This window comes from Amblyomma mixtum, chromosome 2, assembly GCF_055824585.1.
Source record: "Amblyomma mixtum isolate Tamu chromosome 2, ASM5582458v1, whole genome shotgun sequence".
Classification (NCBI taxonomy): Eukaryota; Metazoa; Arthropoda; class Arachnida; order Ixodida; family Ixodidae; genus Amblyomma; species Amblyomma mixtum.
Window position 1 is genome coordinate 296,539,121 of NC_143013.1, and position 17,540 is coordinate 296,556,660.

The 17,540-nt window shown below is 50.2% G+C and overlaps 1 protein-coding gene across 1 annotated transcript; it reads left to right on the forward strand.

The window, feature by feature from the left end:
* Positions 1–1,755: 1,755 nt before the first annotated feature.
* Positions 1,756–17,095, forward strand: LOC149364598 (organic cation transporter protein-like). The gene is made up of 11 exons (XM_089570149.1): positions 1,756–2,021; positions 3,014–3,104; positions 5,683–5,922; positions 7,274–7,470; positions 8,189–8,443; positions 10,952–11,086; positions 11,765–11,865; positions 13,308–13,425; positions 13,518–13,590; positions 14,957–15,244; positions 16,673–17,095. The coding sequence occupies exons 1-11, from the start codon at positions 1,762–1,764 to the stop codon at positions 17,093–17,095; spliced, it is 2,181 nt and encodes a 726-aa protein (XP_089426275.1). The 5' UTR covers positions 1,756–1,761.
* Positions 17,096–17,540: the final 445 nt, after the last annotated feature.

Here is a 17,540-nt window from a genome sequence, read left to right on the forward strand (position 1 = left end):
CTCAGTTGCCAATTTTATCGCGTTTAAAATTTTGCCGGTTTAATAGCTTGATCATTGGATAATATTATTTCTAGTTAATATTGCGACTATCTAAGAGGGTCTTGCTGAAGGTAATAAGCAACAATTTTTTACAAATGATTTGGTTTATTTCGAAAACGAAACTTTGCCACTGTTTTTCACATAGTTCTGATTTGTGTGTGCGCACTATTCTTACCGATCGAAAAGCTTGATAATACTCTTCTGGCAGAACTTTTTTCCACGCTTCCATAAACAAGCGCGAGTTGCCTGGATTTCGTCTCGCGAAGCGGACTTCAGAAAATGACATACAAAGGAAACACAGGGTAAACAATATTAAAAGAAAACGAAGTTGCAACATTCTCTCCCTCGACATATCATGAAACATAAATACAGCTGTCACTGAACCTCCTGTCAGTTTTTTTCTCAGAAGGTCGCTGTTTTGACACATACGTACTAAAAGGTGGATGGCAACCGCGAAGGGCATAAAGTATTTTCACATAGAGCTGTAACTCTTTATCAGGAATTGCGACAGTTTAGAGCTATGTAGATCAATCAGGTATCAAGTATGTGCCTGATTTGGGGACCTTATTTAGTATTTAAGTGTCGGTACGGTGCAGCAATTTCCGGCAGAATCCGCAAGGCTCACCTTATATGTGCAGCTTGCAAAATCCTCAAATTCTCAACCTCTGCGACAGTTAAAAAGCAGTCGCTTCTTGTATAATCCTGTACGCAAGTGGATGCCTTCGCTGAATGATAATTATTGAAAACTTTCGCTCGGGTATATCACTTTTTCCGGTCGCCCAGAAGGGGATCTGTTTATTTATGTTCAGCGGAATCAGCGACTGGCTTATTTGGCGTGATATGCGGTTCACAAGTGGCCATATAGCTGACGCAGTTGTCTTATAGCTGACGCAGTTGGCTTATAAGCCTTCACACACATGTGAATTTCTATGTTCCACCTCAAAAACATAGCGTCCTACTCCCGATGCACATGTCCAATATTCCGGGAAAAAATTTTTGAAAATTGGGAAATTGTAAGACGCCGTTATGGAAATATTGAAGGTAATGGTTCATTCTTCTGATATGTAGCAAAATCTTTCTTTTGAAGAGTTTCCATCGATCGCATCGAACAGTTAAGACTGCCACAGAAAACCAATGGGCAACGCTTTTGACGACAGCAAAAACGTTAATAGAAAAAAAAAAAATACAAGACTGTAGTAGAGTGATCTGCGGATATATTGATAGATAGTGAAATCTTACATTATATAAAAAAATTGCGTTCAAATGCGTTTGTCCAGAATTGCTGGGTATGTGAATTCGATGCAAAGCGTGTGGTAAATTCACATTTGTAACGATGAGTTGAGCTGCTTCAACGTCGAAGAAGGTACACCAAAATCTCTGTTCTGAACAGTGCGAGACTGGTGAACAAGCTAAACAACTTATTCAAACAGCACAAAGTTACTGCCGTGGAGCGGATGTGTGAAGTGCCGTGGAATGACGTTGTTACAGCGCACAACTGCGTGTCACATGTATAAAAAGCAGCGCAGGTATCGGGACTTATCTCCCAGGTCTTCGCGCTGTCATTCCAGTCTCCACGCTTCACTTTCACCTCCCATACTCTTCTCCGTGTCTCATCCCGTGGAAAACGAAAACATCGGGCGCTTTTCTTCGCCGAGCGCGCACACGACTGATTACAAGAGCCTGGCATGCTGTAGGTTGTCCCACTCGTGTGTGCGCAGCAGGATGGCGGGTCCGGTGCTGTCGCCCTCGGACCAGTGCCTGCTCCTGCTGGGCCGGCCGGGCCGGTTCCAGTGGCTGGTGCTGTTCCTGCTGGCTGTGCTGCAGAGCCAGTGCGCGCTCAACCTGCTGAGCGCCGCGCAGCTGGCCCGGCCCGTTCGGCACCGCTGCCGTGCTAGGCCCAACGCCACGCTCGGGGGCAGCGACCTCTGGCCCGTGGTGCTCGAGGGGCACGAGCGGAGATACCACCCGTGCCTGCTCTACCGGTAACTGCATGGCTGAGGTGGAGGCGGTATACTGTCTCTTCCTCTCTCTGTTTCTGCTGAGCAGTGGTTTGTTGGGCACCAAGGGCGCTGAGGCAGTCTTCTGGTGCGCTGGCTGGGGCGCCATTAGAAGCTCAGGGAGCAAAGGAAACACGAAGGTGGTGTCGCAGGTACCATTGGAAAGAGAGAGACACGGAAGAAGGGAAATGCGGCGAAGTTAACCAGAAGCACTAGTTTGTAAGGATTCTTCTCACGTTTTATTTCTTTGCCTGGTTCTTCTACCTAAAGCCAGTCTTAGGTACCAGGGCTGATAACCGACGCTGCTCTTCGGCCATTGATCGTGACGTCATAAAAGGAAAATTCATGTAGTGGGAAATGAATCGTGACAAAATACGGGGACCCAGGATTCCGGTTCGATCACTGCAGGCAGTGCTCAAGTCATGCTTTGTCGGCTTATTCCTGGTTCCTCTTGCAATGTATGTTCGGCAGTAAACACGCCCTGGTGGACACCAGAGCCCAGCCAGCTTCCTGACGATAGCCGAGTGTCCGCGGTGGCGCCGGGATATGCAGACAAGCAGTCGGAAATCAGTGGCGCAGAAGAGAGCAGAGGTTGAGGCTCAGCCTCGAGGGAACCTGAGTTACAGCCTTTTGAATATGCAGGCGCTATCATCATGATACGCAATGCGTCTGCGGTATCCAAACTGTGGTTTGATGCATATTTGAATGCGCCGTGGGGCACAACCTCAAAAAAAAATAAAAATAGGTAGGACGTTTAACGAACAGTGCTTGTTCGACTGACGACTATGTCCATGCATTGTATCTTCTGCAGCGAGCACGATTCACACTGCTTCGTAAACTCCGAACATACATTTGGTGCTGCAAGTTATACTGAGCGTGATTGTATACTGCTGGCAGGATTAGCGGTATTAACAAGTTAATCGTGGTTATGATGAGAGCGTGGCCTCGTTTATAACCCTTGTCGCTCGTTATTGCAGCGATCCAACCAATCACAGAGCTGGCACGCAGCCCTGCACGGGGGGCTACGAGTACCTGGCCGTCGACAGGACAGACAGCGTCGTCAGCGAGGTACGACCGTCAATCACCCGATTCAGCCTGGCAGGCGGAGACTGTTGTAAAGTGTAGCGAATGTTAGTCTAGACTCTACGAGCACTTAGTGTCTACTACAGCTGTGAGATCGGCATGCAGACGATTCTGGAGGTCTGTGTCAGGCGGGAGTTATCCCTGATGTAACTTTCCGTGGAACTTCGCAACATCACTGATTTAAATTCATGTGGTTACTGATAATGGTATTAGCTCTTTTCGTTTTCAACATTATACACATTTTTTCCCGCAAACAGCAAATCTGAAGTAGTAGTAGTAGTAGTGGTTTATTTAATAATAATAATAAAAAAGGAAGGAAAAGAATTGTAAAAGGGTGGAAAACTGGGCGAGTCGGTACAAGCACCTCTTCTGTCTTTCCACGTCTCCCTCCTTGTCTTTGTGGTGCCTTGTTAACATGGAAGGAAGATATTTGTGCTAGCCCTGGCATCTGTCATCGCTGCGGGAAGCACCTGAGCTGGGGCAGCGGAAATTCGCTCAGACTCAGATATTCAGGCTGTGGGTTTCTAAGTGGACACAGGCCACCACCCACCGCGGGTTCGAGCTTCGCGCGAGCCAAGGGCCCCGATCAGCCGTCACCACACACACACTGGGACACCGATGCGGTGCACTCAACCTCCGCTGGGAGGAGAGCGATTCGCCGCAAAGAAATAGGCCTCCAAGTTCACAAAGGAGACGTTTATTCACGTCGTCCTTCAGCAGTACACACACACTCAATCGTCACCCCGTCCCGGGGGCGCGCGAGGAGCAGGGCTCCGCTGCGCGCACGAAGCGACTCGAGCAATATGCGCCGCTAGCACGCCGCTGCAGGAGAATGTCCCCGCGGCAGTGCTGTGATCTCTCTCTCGTGTCGACCGTTGGGCCGGTTGCGAGAGAGAGTGGGCAATCAACGCAAGGTACGCCTGTCGGAGGTCGCTGGACCCCGCTGTACAGGCTCGAGCCGCTGCAGGTCAGAGGACACGTGCGGGCGAGCTCGAGTATAGCACTGGTCCGAACGGCAAAGGCCGGCACGGACAAACAGTAACGTACGCACCTTACGCTGTCTCGGAGGGGATCTCTCTCTCTGGGCCCCGCTCGGACGGTCGCGCGGCGCGCGGCCGCCCAAAGCGGGGTCCCGAATTCCCGCCAAAAGGCGCCAATGGCAAAGGCCCTTGGGGAGCCGGGGCGGAGCTGTGGCTAAATGACAGTGATTAGTCACCCAGCCGCCTCTCCACCGCCTGAGGCGGGGGCAAGGGAAAGAGGAGAAACAACGCGGGCGGCCGGCACAGCCGCGCAAAGGCGACGGCGCAAAGCCAGGATTCCCACAAGGCCTAGTGGTAGCCCAAAACGGGATTCTTTGAGATGTTCTGAAATGGACATCACACCCACCCGACCTGTACATATCTCATTGTGTAAATAGAATACTTGTATATGGTTCAACTCTCCCCACCTATCCTTTCTGCCTGTCCCCTCACCTCTTTAATTTCAGCAAATCTCAAAAGAGCCCGTTTTGGGCTATCACCGGGCCTGAATATCTGAGTCTGAGCGAACAAACGAAAGTCTCGAGAATTCTTAGCGATGCAACGCACTCTGCGGAACACGAAAAAATGGCGAGTGTCGCTAAGCAAGACATCTGACCTTCTGCGATTCATCCGCAGAAACAGAAACGTATTGTCGAGAATGATCTCCAGCCTGAGGCCGTGCTACCAGTAACTTCCACCTCGGCATACATGCAACTACGGTTGGCCTTGCATCAACGGATACCTATATCCTGGTGTGCTGCAACATTGTTGCTGCTGTTTTGTTGTTCAACGCGAATGGGAGCTGTGATTAAATGAAGCGGTAACCTGCTAACCCTACTGCCTTCAGCCGTCAGCCTTTGCCCGAAAGCCGCTTAATTAGTGCTTCTTCTTCCATATATCCACATCTTTTGATTACACTGGCACCGACGGTATACTTCGCGCTGCACGGATAATAACCCGACTGCAGCGTTTCCCTGACGGCGTTTCCCGCTTGCGCTGTTTGCATATTGATCTCACGCTCCGTTCTGCACCAGAGAAAAGGGCACTGTTTTTCCCTCTTCTCGATGTGTTGGAATAGCTATTTACTTCTGCGACTACGGTCATCAGAAAACAACCACAAAACGTTTTATCGGCCTTCCTGTAATAAGAAATAATCATAACTCTAATGAAAAAAGTTTGCGCAGTTCTATCAACTTTTTGATTCTCGCCGCTCCCTTATAAAAATGGTCTATAGACTGTCTATAGACTTCTTATAGACTCCATTGCTTTCCTGTAGACATTTTCTTTTGTCTATTCATAGTCTATAGACTGTCTATAGACGAAACTGTACTAAATGTGTATGGCCATAAATCTATAGATGGCCTATAGACTGTCAATAGCATTTGTATGGCCTATAGACTAATCTATAAGATTTGTCTATAGAGAATCTATAGACTTTATAGACAAAAGGCTATGGACAGTCTATAGACTGTCTAAAGTAATTTTTCTAAATGCTGTGTCGGCATGACAGTTTCACTCTCCTAACCGCATGTGCTGGCACTCAGTGGGACCTGGTGTGCGACCGCTCGTGGCTGGCCGACCTGGTCAGGCTCTACCTGAGGCCGGCGTCGTCCGCTGTGGGTGCGCTCGTGTTCTGCGCATGCGCAGACCGCGTGGCCGGAGGCCGCAGGACAACGCTGCTCGTGGCGCAGGCCCTGCAGGTGTCTTCGGCGGTGGCCCTGCTGTTCGTTCCTTGCTTCCTGGCCTTCGCACTCATCTACGCCCTTCAGGCTGCCTGCTCTGTGGTGAGCCCACTGAAGTGATCAAACATGCGGATGTACATAAGCCTCAAGCATACCGACCAGCAAAGTTACGCCTGTTGGGTTCTACTTACAAATCTGGGCTGTTTCAGCACGATATGCTTCCGGCAACAGCTAGCTGTATCTTACCGGTACTCATCTATGGGGCAGAAACGTGGAGGCTAACGAAAAGGGTTCAGCTTAAGTTAAGGACAACGCAGCGAGCTATGCAAAGAATAATGATAGGTGTAACGTTAAGAGGCTGGAAGCGGGCGAAGCGGGTGAGGGAACAAACGCGGGTTAATGATATCTCCGTCGAAATCAAGAGCGAGAAATGGGCTTGGGCAGGGCATGTAATGCGAAGGCAAGATAACCGCTGGTCCTTTAGGATAACGGAATAGATTCCAAGAGAAGGCAAGCGTAGCAGGGGGCGGTAGAAAGTTAGGTGGGCGGATGAGATTAAGAAGTTTGCTGGGATACGGTGGCCGCAATTGACAAAGGACAGAGTTAATTGGAGAGACGTGGGAGAGGCATTTGCCCTGCAGTGGGCGTAGTCAGGCTGATGATGATGATGATGCTTCCGGCAGTCGTCGGCAAAGCTTTGAATCGAAATTCGCCTTTCTGGTAGCCCAGAAGAAGAATACATAGAACAGTCCAAAGGAAATGCAGGTCAGTGCACAAGTATGCAAAGCTATAGGCTCATTCATGCTTTTAACAGTGCGGCGGAACAATTCACAAAAGTGTTTTACTTGCGCTTACGCGCGCAGAAGCAAGACTGAGATGAGTGACTCGTCTTTTCTTGAATATGACAATGCGATAACGTGTCAATGGATGTGGCCTGAGCATCCGCTTCGCATGCGGGAAGTGCGAGGTTCGATCGCCAATGCCGCCGGGTACCCACCGGTGATACAATGGGTACAAGCTTCCCCTGGCCTGGTATTTTGGCATATTCAGGTTGAAATGCTTGGGAAATAGGTCTTTGACCCCACCTTGAGTAAACGACAATACCTTGTGCCCTGGCGCTCTTTGGCCGAAGGTGCCCTTGCGCGATAAAAATTTACTATCATCATCAAAACTATTTTTATCTATTTATGATGTTTGAAGCTTCTTTTTGTGTCTGGGTGTGTTTTGCGGTATTGTCATTAAGCTTGATTGTTTTCGCTTGGAGGTGGTTAGTTACGATAGGTCTTATTTATCGCGATCTTCTCCCCGCGTGCGGCTGCCGATAACGGCTGAAAATAAGGTATTGCATGCGGTTGCCTAGAAGGCGGTTTTGCCTCAAGTGCTTTCGCACGTCCTAGTGGTTTTAACTAAACCGTACCATTTTTGTCCTCCTCCTTCTGGTCGTCGTGCGCAGGGCAGCCAGCTGGTGTCGTTCGTGCTGATGCTGGAGGCCCTGCCGACGCCATTCCACGTGCAGGGCGCCTGCACGCTGGCCGTGGCCTCGGCAGCCGGCTACGTGCTGCTGGCCGCGCTCTCCTCGCTCATCTCCTCCTGGCGATACGTGCAGCTCGCGCTGGCCGCGCCGCAGCTCGTCTCCCTGGCCTTCCTCTGGTGAGCGCCCCACTTGTGTTCTATCCTTGAGGAATGCAGTGAAGGGAGGGCTGTGCCTTCCACGGCCTGTAGAATGGAGAAGAAAGAATGTTGACTAGGACTTTGTTTGAACCCTTGCTTAACTCCGAGCTGTCATCAATAGTCCAAGAATTCGTAAGAGGAATGCCGTGGTGTCGCCTTTGTACGATTTCCGGACATGGACAAAGCGTCGAGACGTACAAAGGCTTAAGTTTTGGAAACCAAACAGTGCCTTGTGACTGTTATTGGCGGTACATTTGCTGGTGATAGCAATCAACGGATATCATAGAAGCTGGATGGGGTGAAATGAGATATAATGAGAGTCATGACTGGTTACTCATTAACCAGGCATGACTAGTTAGTCATTAACCAATCACGACTAGTTAGCCAACCAATCATGACTAGTTAGCCAACCAATTAGTCATGACTATAGTAATTAACAAATCATGACTAACTGCTCATTAACCAGTCATAAACTAATTACTCATGACTAGTTAGCCATTAACGAATCATGACTAGTTAGTCATGGGTTATGAATAACTAGTCATGATCCATGACTAGTCATGACTAGCCAATCCATGTCGCCCCATAGCTGCCTCGTGTGTGCCTACGGCCGTGCAGCCAAACTTGCGTGGAAAGGTTTTTGCCTCGCGCGCGTTAGATAGTCAAAGTGCCCCCCCCCCCACCCTCCGCCTTGCAGGCTGGTGCCGCACTCACTACCTCACCTGCTGATGCGCGGTCAGCTGGTGGCGGCCGACGCGACGTTGCGGCGCATGGCGCAATTGGGCCGCGTGGGACTGCCGGCCGGCGTCGCCAAGCTGCTGCTGCAGTACGCCTCCTGCTCCCAGCGGTCGTCGCTGCATCATGGGGATGATGCTTACGGCTGCAGCGCCCTGAGTCAGCTCTTCCTCTACAAGCAGATACGGAGGTACCTGCTCACCCACCTCTACCTCTGGTGAGTGGTGCACGCGTGCTCGTTTTCCTTCTCGAGGGCGCGCCGCATAAAGTATGGACCGTGTCGTGAAAATGGTCCCGCAGAAGCGTATAGTGCAGTAGAATCTCCAATATTTGCGGATTCGAGTAAGGCGACAGAAAATTTGGTCGAATTAAGTTCAGTTTGATTTAACCAATGCGTCAGTTCGAATAAACCGAAAGTTCGAATTAAGCGAGTTACAAGTGACGAAATTCCACTAATATGGGCTGGTTTGTGTACCATGCGTGGCAGCGCTGAATGCAAGGCGGAAGTATATAGACAGGATCGCCAGATTTGTCGTCGTCATTCGTCCTGCCTTCTGCACTATGTTTCAAGTGTCATCCCCATCGTGGTCTCAGAATTTAGTAGTAAGCCTGTATCTGTGTACTGGTGATGGGGATGTTGAAAATACTGAAATCACCGATGATATTGCCACGTATCATTGTAGCGTCCGTTCGTTCGCGCAAGGCCGCACAAAAGGGGTGTTATCATTTTTGTTCCTGACGCGAGAAGCGACCGGACTAATCTCGACTGTTCACAGCCATGAACAGCTTCGCCTACGTGTTTCTAGATTAGTCTAGATGATCGCGACCTGTTATCTCGAAGTTTCCTAGCCGGCTTTAAATTGAACGATGCCACGAGCAGCGGGAATTCGTAGTTCGACGATTGACAAGCACGCTTGTTGCTTACGCCGCCACCGAGTGATTCAGTTATTTTGCGGGCGCAAGTCAGCCCAAATAAAGAGCTTCGTTTGCAAGTCTTTCTGGTGTCTTCCTGACCGCTGGACTGCCGTGACTACAACGTGACATCTGGTGGAGGTGCTGGGTAGCCTTCCATGTACCGGACACCCCCAGCAATTCGCGACGCCGGCCCTTCGAGTCATTCACCGGAGGACTTTACTCCAGTCTACCACGCAGCCTCTTGGGGCCTCCAGCCATGACTTACGCCGCAGCAGTGCGCCGTCCTGCACCTCGACGACGGCACCTAAGCCCCTATCGCCATTAGCCAGCTGCGCTGGAGCGCCGCCCTCTCGCCCCAACTCGCCCGTCCTACGAGCGTCGCACACGGCCTAGGAAATGCGACGAGTGGAGAACACCCGACCAGCGCCGCCAACTATGCTTCCACTGCGGAGAAGCCGGTGACATTCTCCGGTACTGCCCATACAGGAGAATGGGCATCCGAGGATTTTCTTACGACGCCCCACGACCCCGACCTGGCCTGCGACCAGCCGCAATCGAAGAGTTCTTGCGTCGGGAAGAATACTCATCGGCGAGCCGCCCATCTCGTTCTCCGTCGCCATCGTCACCGCGCTATGTATCTCCTAGCCGAGGCTACGCAGTGCGCGGACGCTCCCCCGGCCCCCGAAGGTTAAACTGAATAAAGCAGCCTCTGGAGGTGAGGTTGCTTCTGAGCGCAAGAACTAAGACCGTCCATCGACGAAAACACAAGACTATGCCCCAACTACGACGACGGCCCCTACGACGACGACTCCTACGACGACGACTCCTACGACGACGACCCCTGCGACGACGACCCCTGCGACGACGACCCCTGCGACGACGACCCCTGCGACGACGACAACTACGACGCCGACGACAACTACGACGACGACGACACAGCCAGACTTGAAGCTTTTACCGCTGCCCTTAAACCTTATTACGAACGCTAAAGGACTCGAAGTTCGCATTCTCCGCGTTTATTTTCATTTTCAGGCATCGAGACGATGCTTCTTTGCGAGGGGGGTAATGCCACGTATCATTGTAGCGTCCGTTCGTTCGCGCAAGGCCGCACAAAAGGGGTGTTATCATTTTTGTTCCTGACGCGAGAAGCGACCGGACTAATCTCGACTGTTCACAGCCATGAACAGCTTCGCCTACGTGTTTCTAGATTAGTCTAGATGATCGCGACCTGTTATCTCGAAGTTTCCTAGCCGGCTTTAAATTGAACGATGCCACGAGCAGCGGGAATTCGTAGTTCGACGATTGACAAGCACGCTTGTTGCTTACGCCGCCACCGAGTGATTCAGTTATTTTGCGAGCGCAAGTCAGCCCAAATAAAGAGCTTCGTTTGCAAGTCTTTCTGGTGTCTTCCTGACCGCTGGACTGCCGTGACTACAACGTGACAATATAGTAAGTTAATGCTGCCCTTTCTAAGGGCGGTGTTCTCTTTGCTGTTGACTGCGATGTGACATGCCAAGAAGCAAAACAGTCAACGTGTAGAAAAACGTACAAAGGGCTAAACGCTTGCTTAGAACACGTTCCGGGCGTGTTTCGGGCTCAGCACGCGACACCTAACGATAATATTTGGTTAGAAATAGTATGGATCTAAGCATATGCAGTTAAACTCATAGGATTTCATCGTCATTTTTTTCCTTCCTATTCGAAGCGGCTTTGAGAGCTGTGGAACACACAGTTTGGTCTTTCTAGACATATGTTTTGCCCTCTGTACACGCTGTGAAACAACCTTTACTTTCCCTCGCTGTCGGTGCAGGGCCGTGGTGTCCCTGTTCCTGTCCATACGTGTGTCCGAGATCGCGACACTGACCGGAAACAGGGCGGCCGACCTCTTCACGCGAGGATTCCTTGCCGTCGGTGTGCTCCTGCTCGTGTTTGTGCTGGCCGGACGGTGAGTGCACGACGAGTCCGCGAAACGCGCCCCCTTGCAGAAGGCGCGAACATCGCTCTGGCCGAATCGTTTCTTTTTCGATATAGGCTTACGGAAACGATTCGCTAGCCACCAACTGGTCTGTCGCTTGGGAGAAACTGCAAAACTCGACGAGTCTCTTGCGATCTCGCACGCGTGTAGAGTGCGGGGCATAGAAGCAGGTGACCAGTGCCAACTGTCTGAGGCGGATTCCTGGAGCTAACTTCTGTATTTTACCTGGAAACGAATGCATTGCATTGAAGGTATAACGCTCAAAGCCGTCGTAATATGCCTCTGCGTGTTGAGACAACACCATGCTCAGTCTAAGTGATCGGAGTAACGCATAAGAGTGTAACTAAGGTTGGTTTAAAAAGGCAAACTTTTCTCTCGGCAAAACTTGTCTATAGGGCAGACATGGTCCTTGTTCCTTTGGCCACTGGCGGGTTTCGCCTATCTGTTTCCCTACCTCGTGAATACACAAGCATGCATAAATTCTTGATTCTTGCATCCTCGTTCCTTTTCCTTTGTTTTTGATCATTCAAAATTTTGAATCGTCAAACCATTTCTGGGGTCCGGCGAAATTCGTGTCATTGAGGTTTCGTTCCCTGCCCTGACAATGCTTTCTGCCTGTCCACTGTGGTCCTCCTACCCGGGAGGTAGCCTGGGCACCCTGCGCATCCAGACGCTGCTGCTGGCGCTCGGCGGGAGCCTGTTCGTGGTCGCCTCCTTCTTCGAGCACAGGCGCGTGGCCAGCGAGCACGGTAAGTCAGTCGTCGTCCGAATGCAGAGGCTATAGCTGCTATAATGGGGTGGGGGGGGGGGGGGGGGGGGGGAGGCTGAACAAATGGACAGGCTCACAAGAACACAGAAGAGGGGCGACACGGGCGTGGGCGTGCCTGTAAATGTGTTCTTCCGATCCTATCGAAGTTATCAGGGCTTATAAAAATTTCTTTATACACTCTATATATTGCCGATAGACTTTTGTATATAAAGCATATAGACTTTCTATAAACAAATCCTATAGAGTAGTCTACAGGCAATAGAAATCCTATACACAATCTATAGATCTATGGCCATACTCTTTTAATAGCTTATAAACAGTCTGTAGGCTATGAATAGGCAAAAAGAAATATCTATAGGAAGTCAATAGAGTGTATAGGAAGTCTATAGCTCAGTTACAACCAATGTTTCCAAATTAGGACCTATAATCTAAAGATGTTGGCACAACCAGCGCTTTGACAACAAGTTCTTATCCGTGGCTGACGACCACACAGAGAGGTGTCATGATACACAAAGCTGTCGCTTTGCTGCTCAGAGGTCAACGGGAGCCACGACAGATGAGTCCGAGTTTACGCTGAATGAGTGCATATGTGTCACGTTGGGGGTGACGTAGGCATGCAGGTATACAGGCGAACAAGGACTTCATGGGCAGAATTCTTCCTCGTATGTTGCTGTAAATATGTGCAGTGGTCGGTCGCGCGCGGTTAAAATTCAGCTGGACACTATAGCGTGCAAGCGGCGCAAACATGTACATTTTTTTATGTTTTAGTAAATAATGTGAATAGTGTATAAACCGCTCCCCTGTCCGTTCTCGCTATCGCTCCCCTCTGTACTTCTCCTTGCTATCCTCGTTCTGGCCATGTATTTCCGCCGACCGCAGCTAGGGTGATTAGATATTAGATAGCAATTTCTGTGGCTGGCAGCATGTTTTCCTTCCTTTTTGTATTTTTGTAATAATAAACTATTGCTACTAATACTACTACTTGTGATAATTTAAGTTACACCACCTGGGGTTTTTTTAACTTGCACTGACGTCGCACAGAACACAGGCGCCTTTTGTATTTCGCCTCTACTGAAATGCGGCCTCTGCGGCCGAGATCGAACCCTCGACCTGGTGATCAGCAGCCGAACGCCAAATACGCTGAACCACAGCGGCGTGTTTCTGCATTGTTACTGAAGCATGCAGTGCACCGAGAAGGCATTTAATTTGGTTGATCTTTTTCCAGGGTATTCCGTCAATTCCTAACAGTATTTTTTTGCTCCCTGTCTTGTTGGATCATGAAAACGTCCTGTTCCCACCCTTTGGTAATTGTCAGCCTGCTCTTCCGCCTTTCCTTTTTTTTTTTTTGCACTTCGCTTCCGTGAATCAAAAGGTCAGAATAATACATTTCCTGTTGTATTTTCTCTCTCCATCTCCGTGAAGCTCTAACGGTGGACCTGTTCCTGTCTGGGCTGTGCGCACTGTTTGGCTGGACCGCAGTGGTCGCCGCGAAGTCAACGATGCTGTTTGACGTCGCCAAGTCATTACCAACAGGAACGAGGTGCGTACAGTCTTTGAAAATATAATTCTAAGGGCTGGGGCAGCAATGTGCGATCGCGCAGTGCCTAAGCGTCTTCCTCATTCTCGCTGCAGAGCCCTGGGCCTAGGTCTCTGCGTGGCTGTGGGCAGCGCAGCGGAGATCCTGGCACCCACCTTGTCAACACTGGTAATCAAAGCCTCTAAGTGTGCGCACGGGGCCGCTACGGCGAAGGAAGAGTGAACGAGAAAGGGTTTTCGGTTTTCACGATATGAGTCCATTGTTTTGTAAGAATAGCTGATGCTCATTTTTACAATCCTTCCGATTCAGAACAAAGTTTGATTCCCCAAATGGATGGAAGCCATCGTTTTTTGTCTGTCCGGTTCCAACGAAATCTCCAAGTCTTGGGGCCCAATTTTGCGTGCTTTATATTATAAGGTGCAGACCGATAGCTGGACAAGTTCGTATCTGATTCTACGGTGCCACTGAGCAGAAGGGGGGGGGGGGGGGGGGGGGGGGGGTTGAATGCCGTGAGACAGGAGCATTGCTTGACAAAACCACTGATATGCAGCTACAGAGGGAAGAAATGATGCCGTCTTACGTGGGGTCGCTCCTACACTGTGGGCCATCCGCCAATTCATCCTTAGCTTGAGGTCACGAAAATTTTGATTTGATAAAGTAATTGTTGCTCCCTTCAAGTTTATGAAATCGGCCCGTTATGATGGAGTTGTGTCCTAAATCCAATATTTGTTCTCAGTAAAATTCATTCTTTGGCTTTTTCTGACTATGTTGTCGTTCGTCGGGCAGCAAAAGACGCGTTTATCACGGAAGAAATTGTATCTAAAAATCTCCCCGCCAGTCTATTTATACTCATGACGTCCATACCAAAAAGCGGGGGTTGCCACCCTTTTAGAGTGAAGGCGTTTAGCATAGCCTCAGGGATCCGCTCCCGAAAATCGCTGTTGACGCTCGCATTTTACTTGCAAAATCGGCCGGTGAGGCGACAAACTTCAATTTGTCCTCATGTCTGTCTAAGGTGCACTATTAACACAAATTGTCCTATATACGAGACTAAAAAGGGAGTAGGCTGCCTTCTAGCGCACTCTCTTACAGAAACATACTATGCTGCCCAAGTTCCGGACTAGATTTCGGTCATTAAATATATACAAAATGCTTACTCTTGGCAAAGGAGGCTTAGTAACTGCAAACCATAGTAACTCCATGCAGTTAGCAATGGGTGGATGCTTTTAAACGCGACACCGGAGGTCTCGAAGTAAGCAAACTGAGAAGATTGAAACGTCGGTTCAAATATTTGTAACTGCTATAGAACTTCGCGTGTCTTGAAGAGGGAATTTGTTTCCCTTGCCAACCGTAAGTATTCCGTATTTTTAGTGATGGAAATCTACCCTAGGTCGTGAATAGCGCACCCTGGCCCTAAAACGGAGTGTGCTAGAGGACTTCCTATTCCCTCTTCGCTCCTATACAGGCCAATTCGTGTTTAGAGTGTCGTTCAATCATGACCGGTGCCCCGTCCCTTCGCCGCTCGGCATTGCAGGGCGGCCTGCTTCCCTTCTACCTGCCCATGGCCGGCTGCGGCGTGCTGGTGCTGACCGCGGCCGGCCTCAGCCTCGTGTTTCCGGACTCGTGGAGGCGGCCGCTGCCCCCCTGCGCCGAGGCCGCCGACGAAGCCAAGCGGCCGGCCAAGGCCCGTCGCCGGGGCTCGTACTCGCCGCCCGGCAGCCGGCTGGGCACCGACGGCTCGGCGCTCGCCCTGGCCGACGAGGGGGCGGCCGCGCTCACCGCCGCCAAGCTCAAGCGCCAAGCCAAGCAGAGCAGCCTGCGCGTGAGCCTGCTTCGCTACCTTTTTTTTTTTTTTTTGCATATATGGCATTGTTACGTGACCTTCCGAACGAGAATCATTGGAATGATTGAAATAGAAAAAAAAAATTATCGGTGCATTGGAAAATCTGATGCAAGTAGGCTAGATGCAAAAGAAGTGAGACACCATTGACACCAGCACGAGAAAAGCGGGGTAACTGAGACACCGAGATGGAATGACGGGGCGAAGTTTTCATTTTTCTTTCATTTCGTTCATATTATCGATTTGTGAACTTTACAGGCAGCAAATAATCCTGCCTAAACGCAGAAACATAGACGAAGTTTTTTCAGCTATCTAAAAATACTGCAGTATATAGCCGTGAAGGCCGTCCCTTAATGCTTCATTAGACCATCATCATGTACCAAGAAGTGGGGACAAGGGCTTCTAGTTTCCCTGGCTGCCACCACGTGGCGCATGACTTTGAACATTCAAAAATAGCGCGTGGGCAACATCTGTGACGTAAGAAATAAAGTGGACAGAGTGGCTGCCATTGAAGCATTATAGGCTTAGTGGAGCTGTCTGGGCACTGTCCCGAATCAATGGTAAAGAGTGGAACTTGTGCGCTCAGTGGAACAGGACTTGAATGTACCGGGACATCCACTGGCCGACACCGGTCTGGCGTGGCTTTGATTCTTTTTTTTTTTTAAGTGCGCAGCTCATAGGCGTCCGCACCAAGGTTGAGCGGCGTCCCACGGCGTCTTTGTAACCGGTAAAGCGAACGAGCAACAAAGCGACGGGAGAGAAGTGACTATTTATTCACTCAATTTGGGGAGAAAAGTTGCGCAGTGCATGCCACTGTCCCCTATAGTCGGATGCGACTCAAGAAAGCAGCTGCTTTTTCTCGTCAAAGGACCCCCTTCCAACCAATGGCGTCGGCCGATTCTCATGACCCTGCTAACGTAACAATGCAGGGAGTGGCGCCACAATGGAGAGAGGCACGGCCATAGCAAAGAGAGTGCTAGGAGGAAAGCAATGGATGAGAGTACGGTGGAAATATGAGGAGGAAAGCGAAGGGGGATATTATGACAGGAGCACAAGGAGGAAAGCAGAGGAGGAGGGACCAGCAGGCGAGAGTAAAGTCCCTTTGAGGGGCTTTAGGCGAGATCGGTGTCGCGCTGCTCCGTCGGCGCTGGCTAATGAGAAAAGAGCCTCCCGAACACAGGCTCAGTGGCGGCGGCGCCAAACTGTAGATTCTTGCTGTGCGCTTGGCCGCAGCTGAGGCGAAGAGCTGCCGCCGTTCGGCACTGCAAGTTGCGCCTCCGATCACTCACGGTCCAAATATTACTATAGCTGCGCTGAAATTTCCTGTTACCGAGTGTCGCAATCATCGGAAAATTGTTTTTTTTTTGTCTTCACGTTGTAACATTATCCCAACGATGCGTTTGCTCGCAGAGCACACGGACCAGATCCGAAACGTCCTGCAAGCAACCGCTGGATTCCATGGACTCGAGCGGCACGCCGCGAAACGGTTTCGTCGCACAGATGGTCTACCCGGAAAAGGGAAGCGTGTACTTCCAGTCTTGCCGGATTAGGGATATGCCTCCGTCCAGTAAAATGCCGCCGTCCAGTAAGATGCCGACGCGCACAAACTCGGTGTCCTCCGGCGACGGCAACGAGTCGGACGGCAACGAGTCGAGGTTGACCGACTTGGAGGATGAGCTGAACCGCGCTTGGGAGATGGGTGTGCTTAGCTTCAGGGTGCCACAGCAGAGGGCGCAGCCGCACCAACAGCAGCAACATCATGACATGCAGGTCTTTGGCATCACACATAAGAAACCATCCCAAGGGACCTTCATAAGCGAAACAGCCTTCTGAAGCATTGGGATACTTTTAGTCACGCTCTTTTAAGTAAAGAACGTTCACGGAAAATCGTTTTGTCTCCTTTAAAGAACTCAACGACCGTGCTGAGCTTGAGCATCGCAGCCGCAAACCTTCGACGTTTATTCAACGTATTCATCGGTGAGGAGGACACATCAGCGTCTGTATGAGCAATTGCCTGCTTGCTCCCAAGTTTCAGTATGCATTGAGCCATGAAATTCAGCTTGGCTTTTGCTAGAGCTCTTGTCCGGACAAGAGTGGCATTTTGTCGTTTTAAGTATAAAACGAATCGCGTGTACTATTTATTTTTCTTGACCAATGTTTGGGCAACTAATCGGGCTCTTCAGAAGATCGTTCACGGTGCCAGTACTGCTGTCAATCGTGTAAAATCATGATGAATAAAATACGAGTAATGTTTATTCTGCTATCTTGCATCCAGGAA

What these genes read in the sequence shown, in the direction of transcription:
- LOC149364598 (XM_089570149.1), top strand. Translation starts at nt 1,762, where the DNA reads ATGGCGGGTCCGGTGCTGTCGCCCTCGGACCAGTGCCTGCTCCTGCTG. An exon ending in CACCCGTGCCTGCTCTACCG is followed by an intron (nt 2,022 to 3,013) that starts GTAACTGCATGG and finishes TCGTTATTGCAG; the next exon opens with CGATCCAACCAATCACAGAG. An exon ending in CACCCACCTTGTCAACACTG is followed by an intron (nt 13,591 to 14,956) that starts GTAATCAAAGCC and finishes TCGGCATTGCAG; the next exon opens with GGCGGCCTGCTTCCCTTCTA.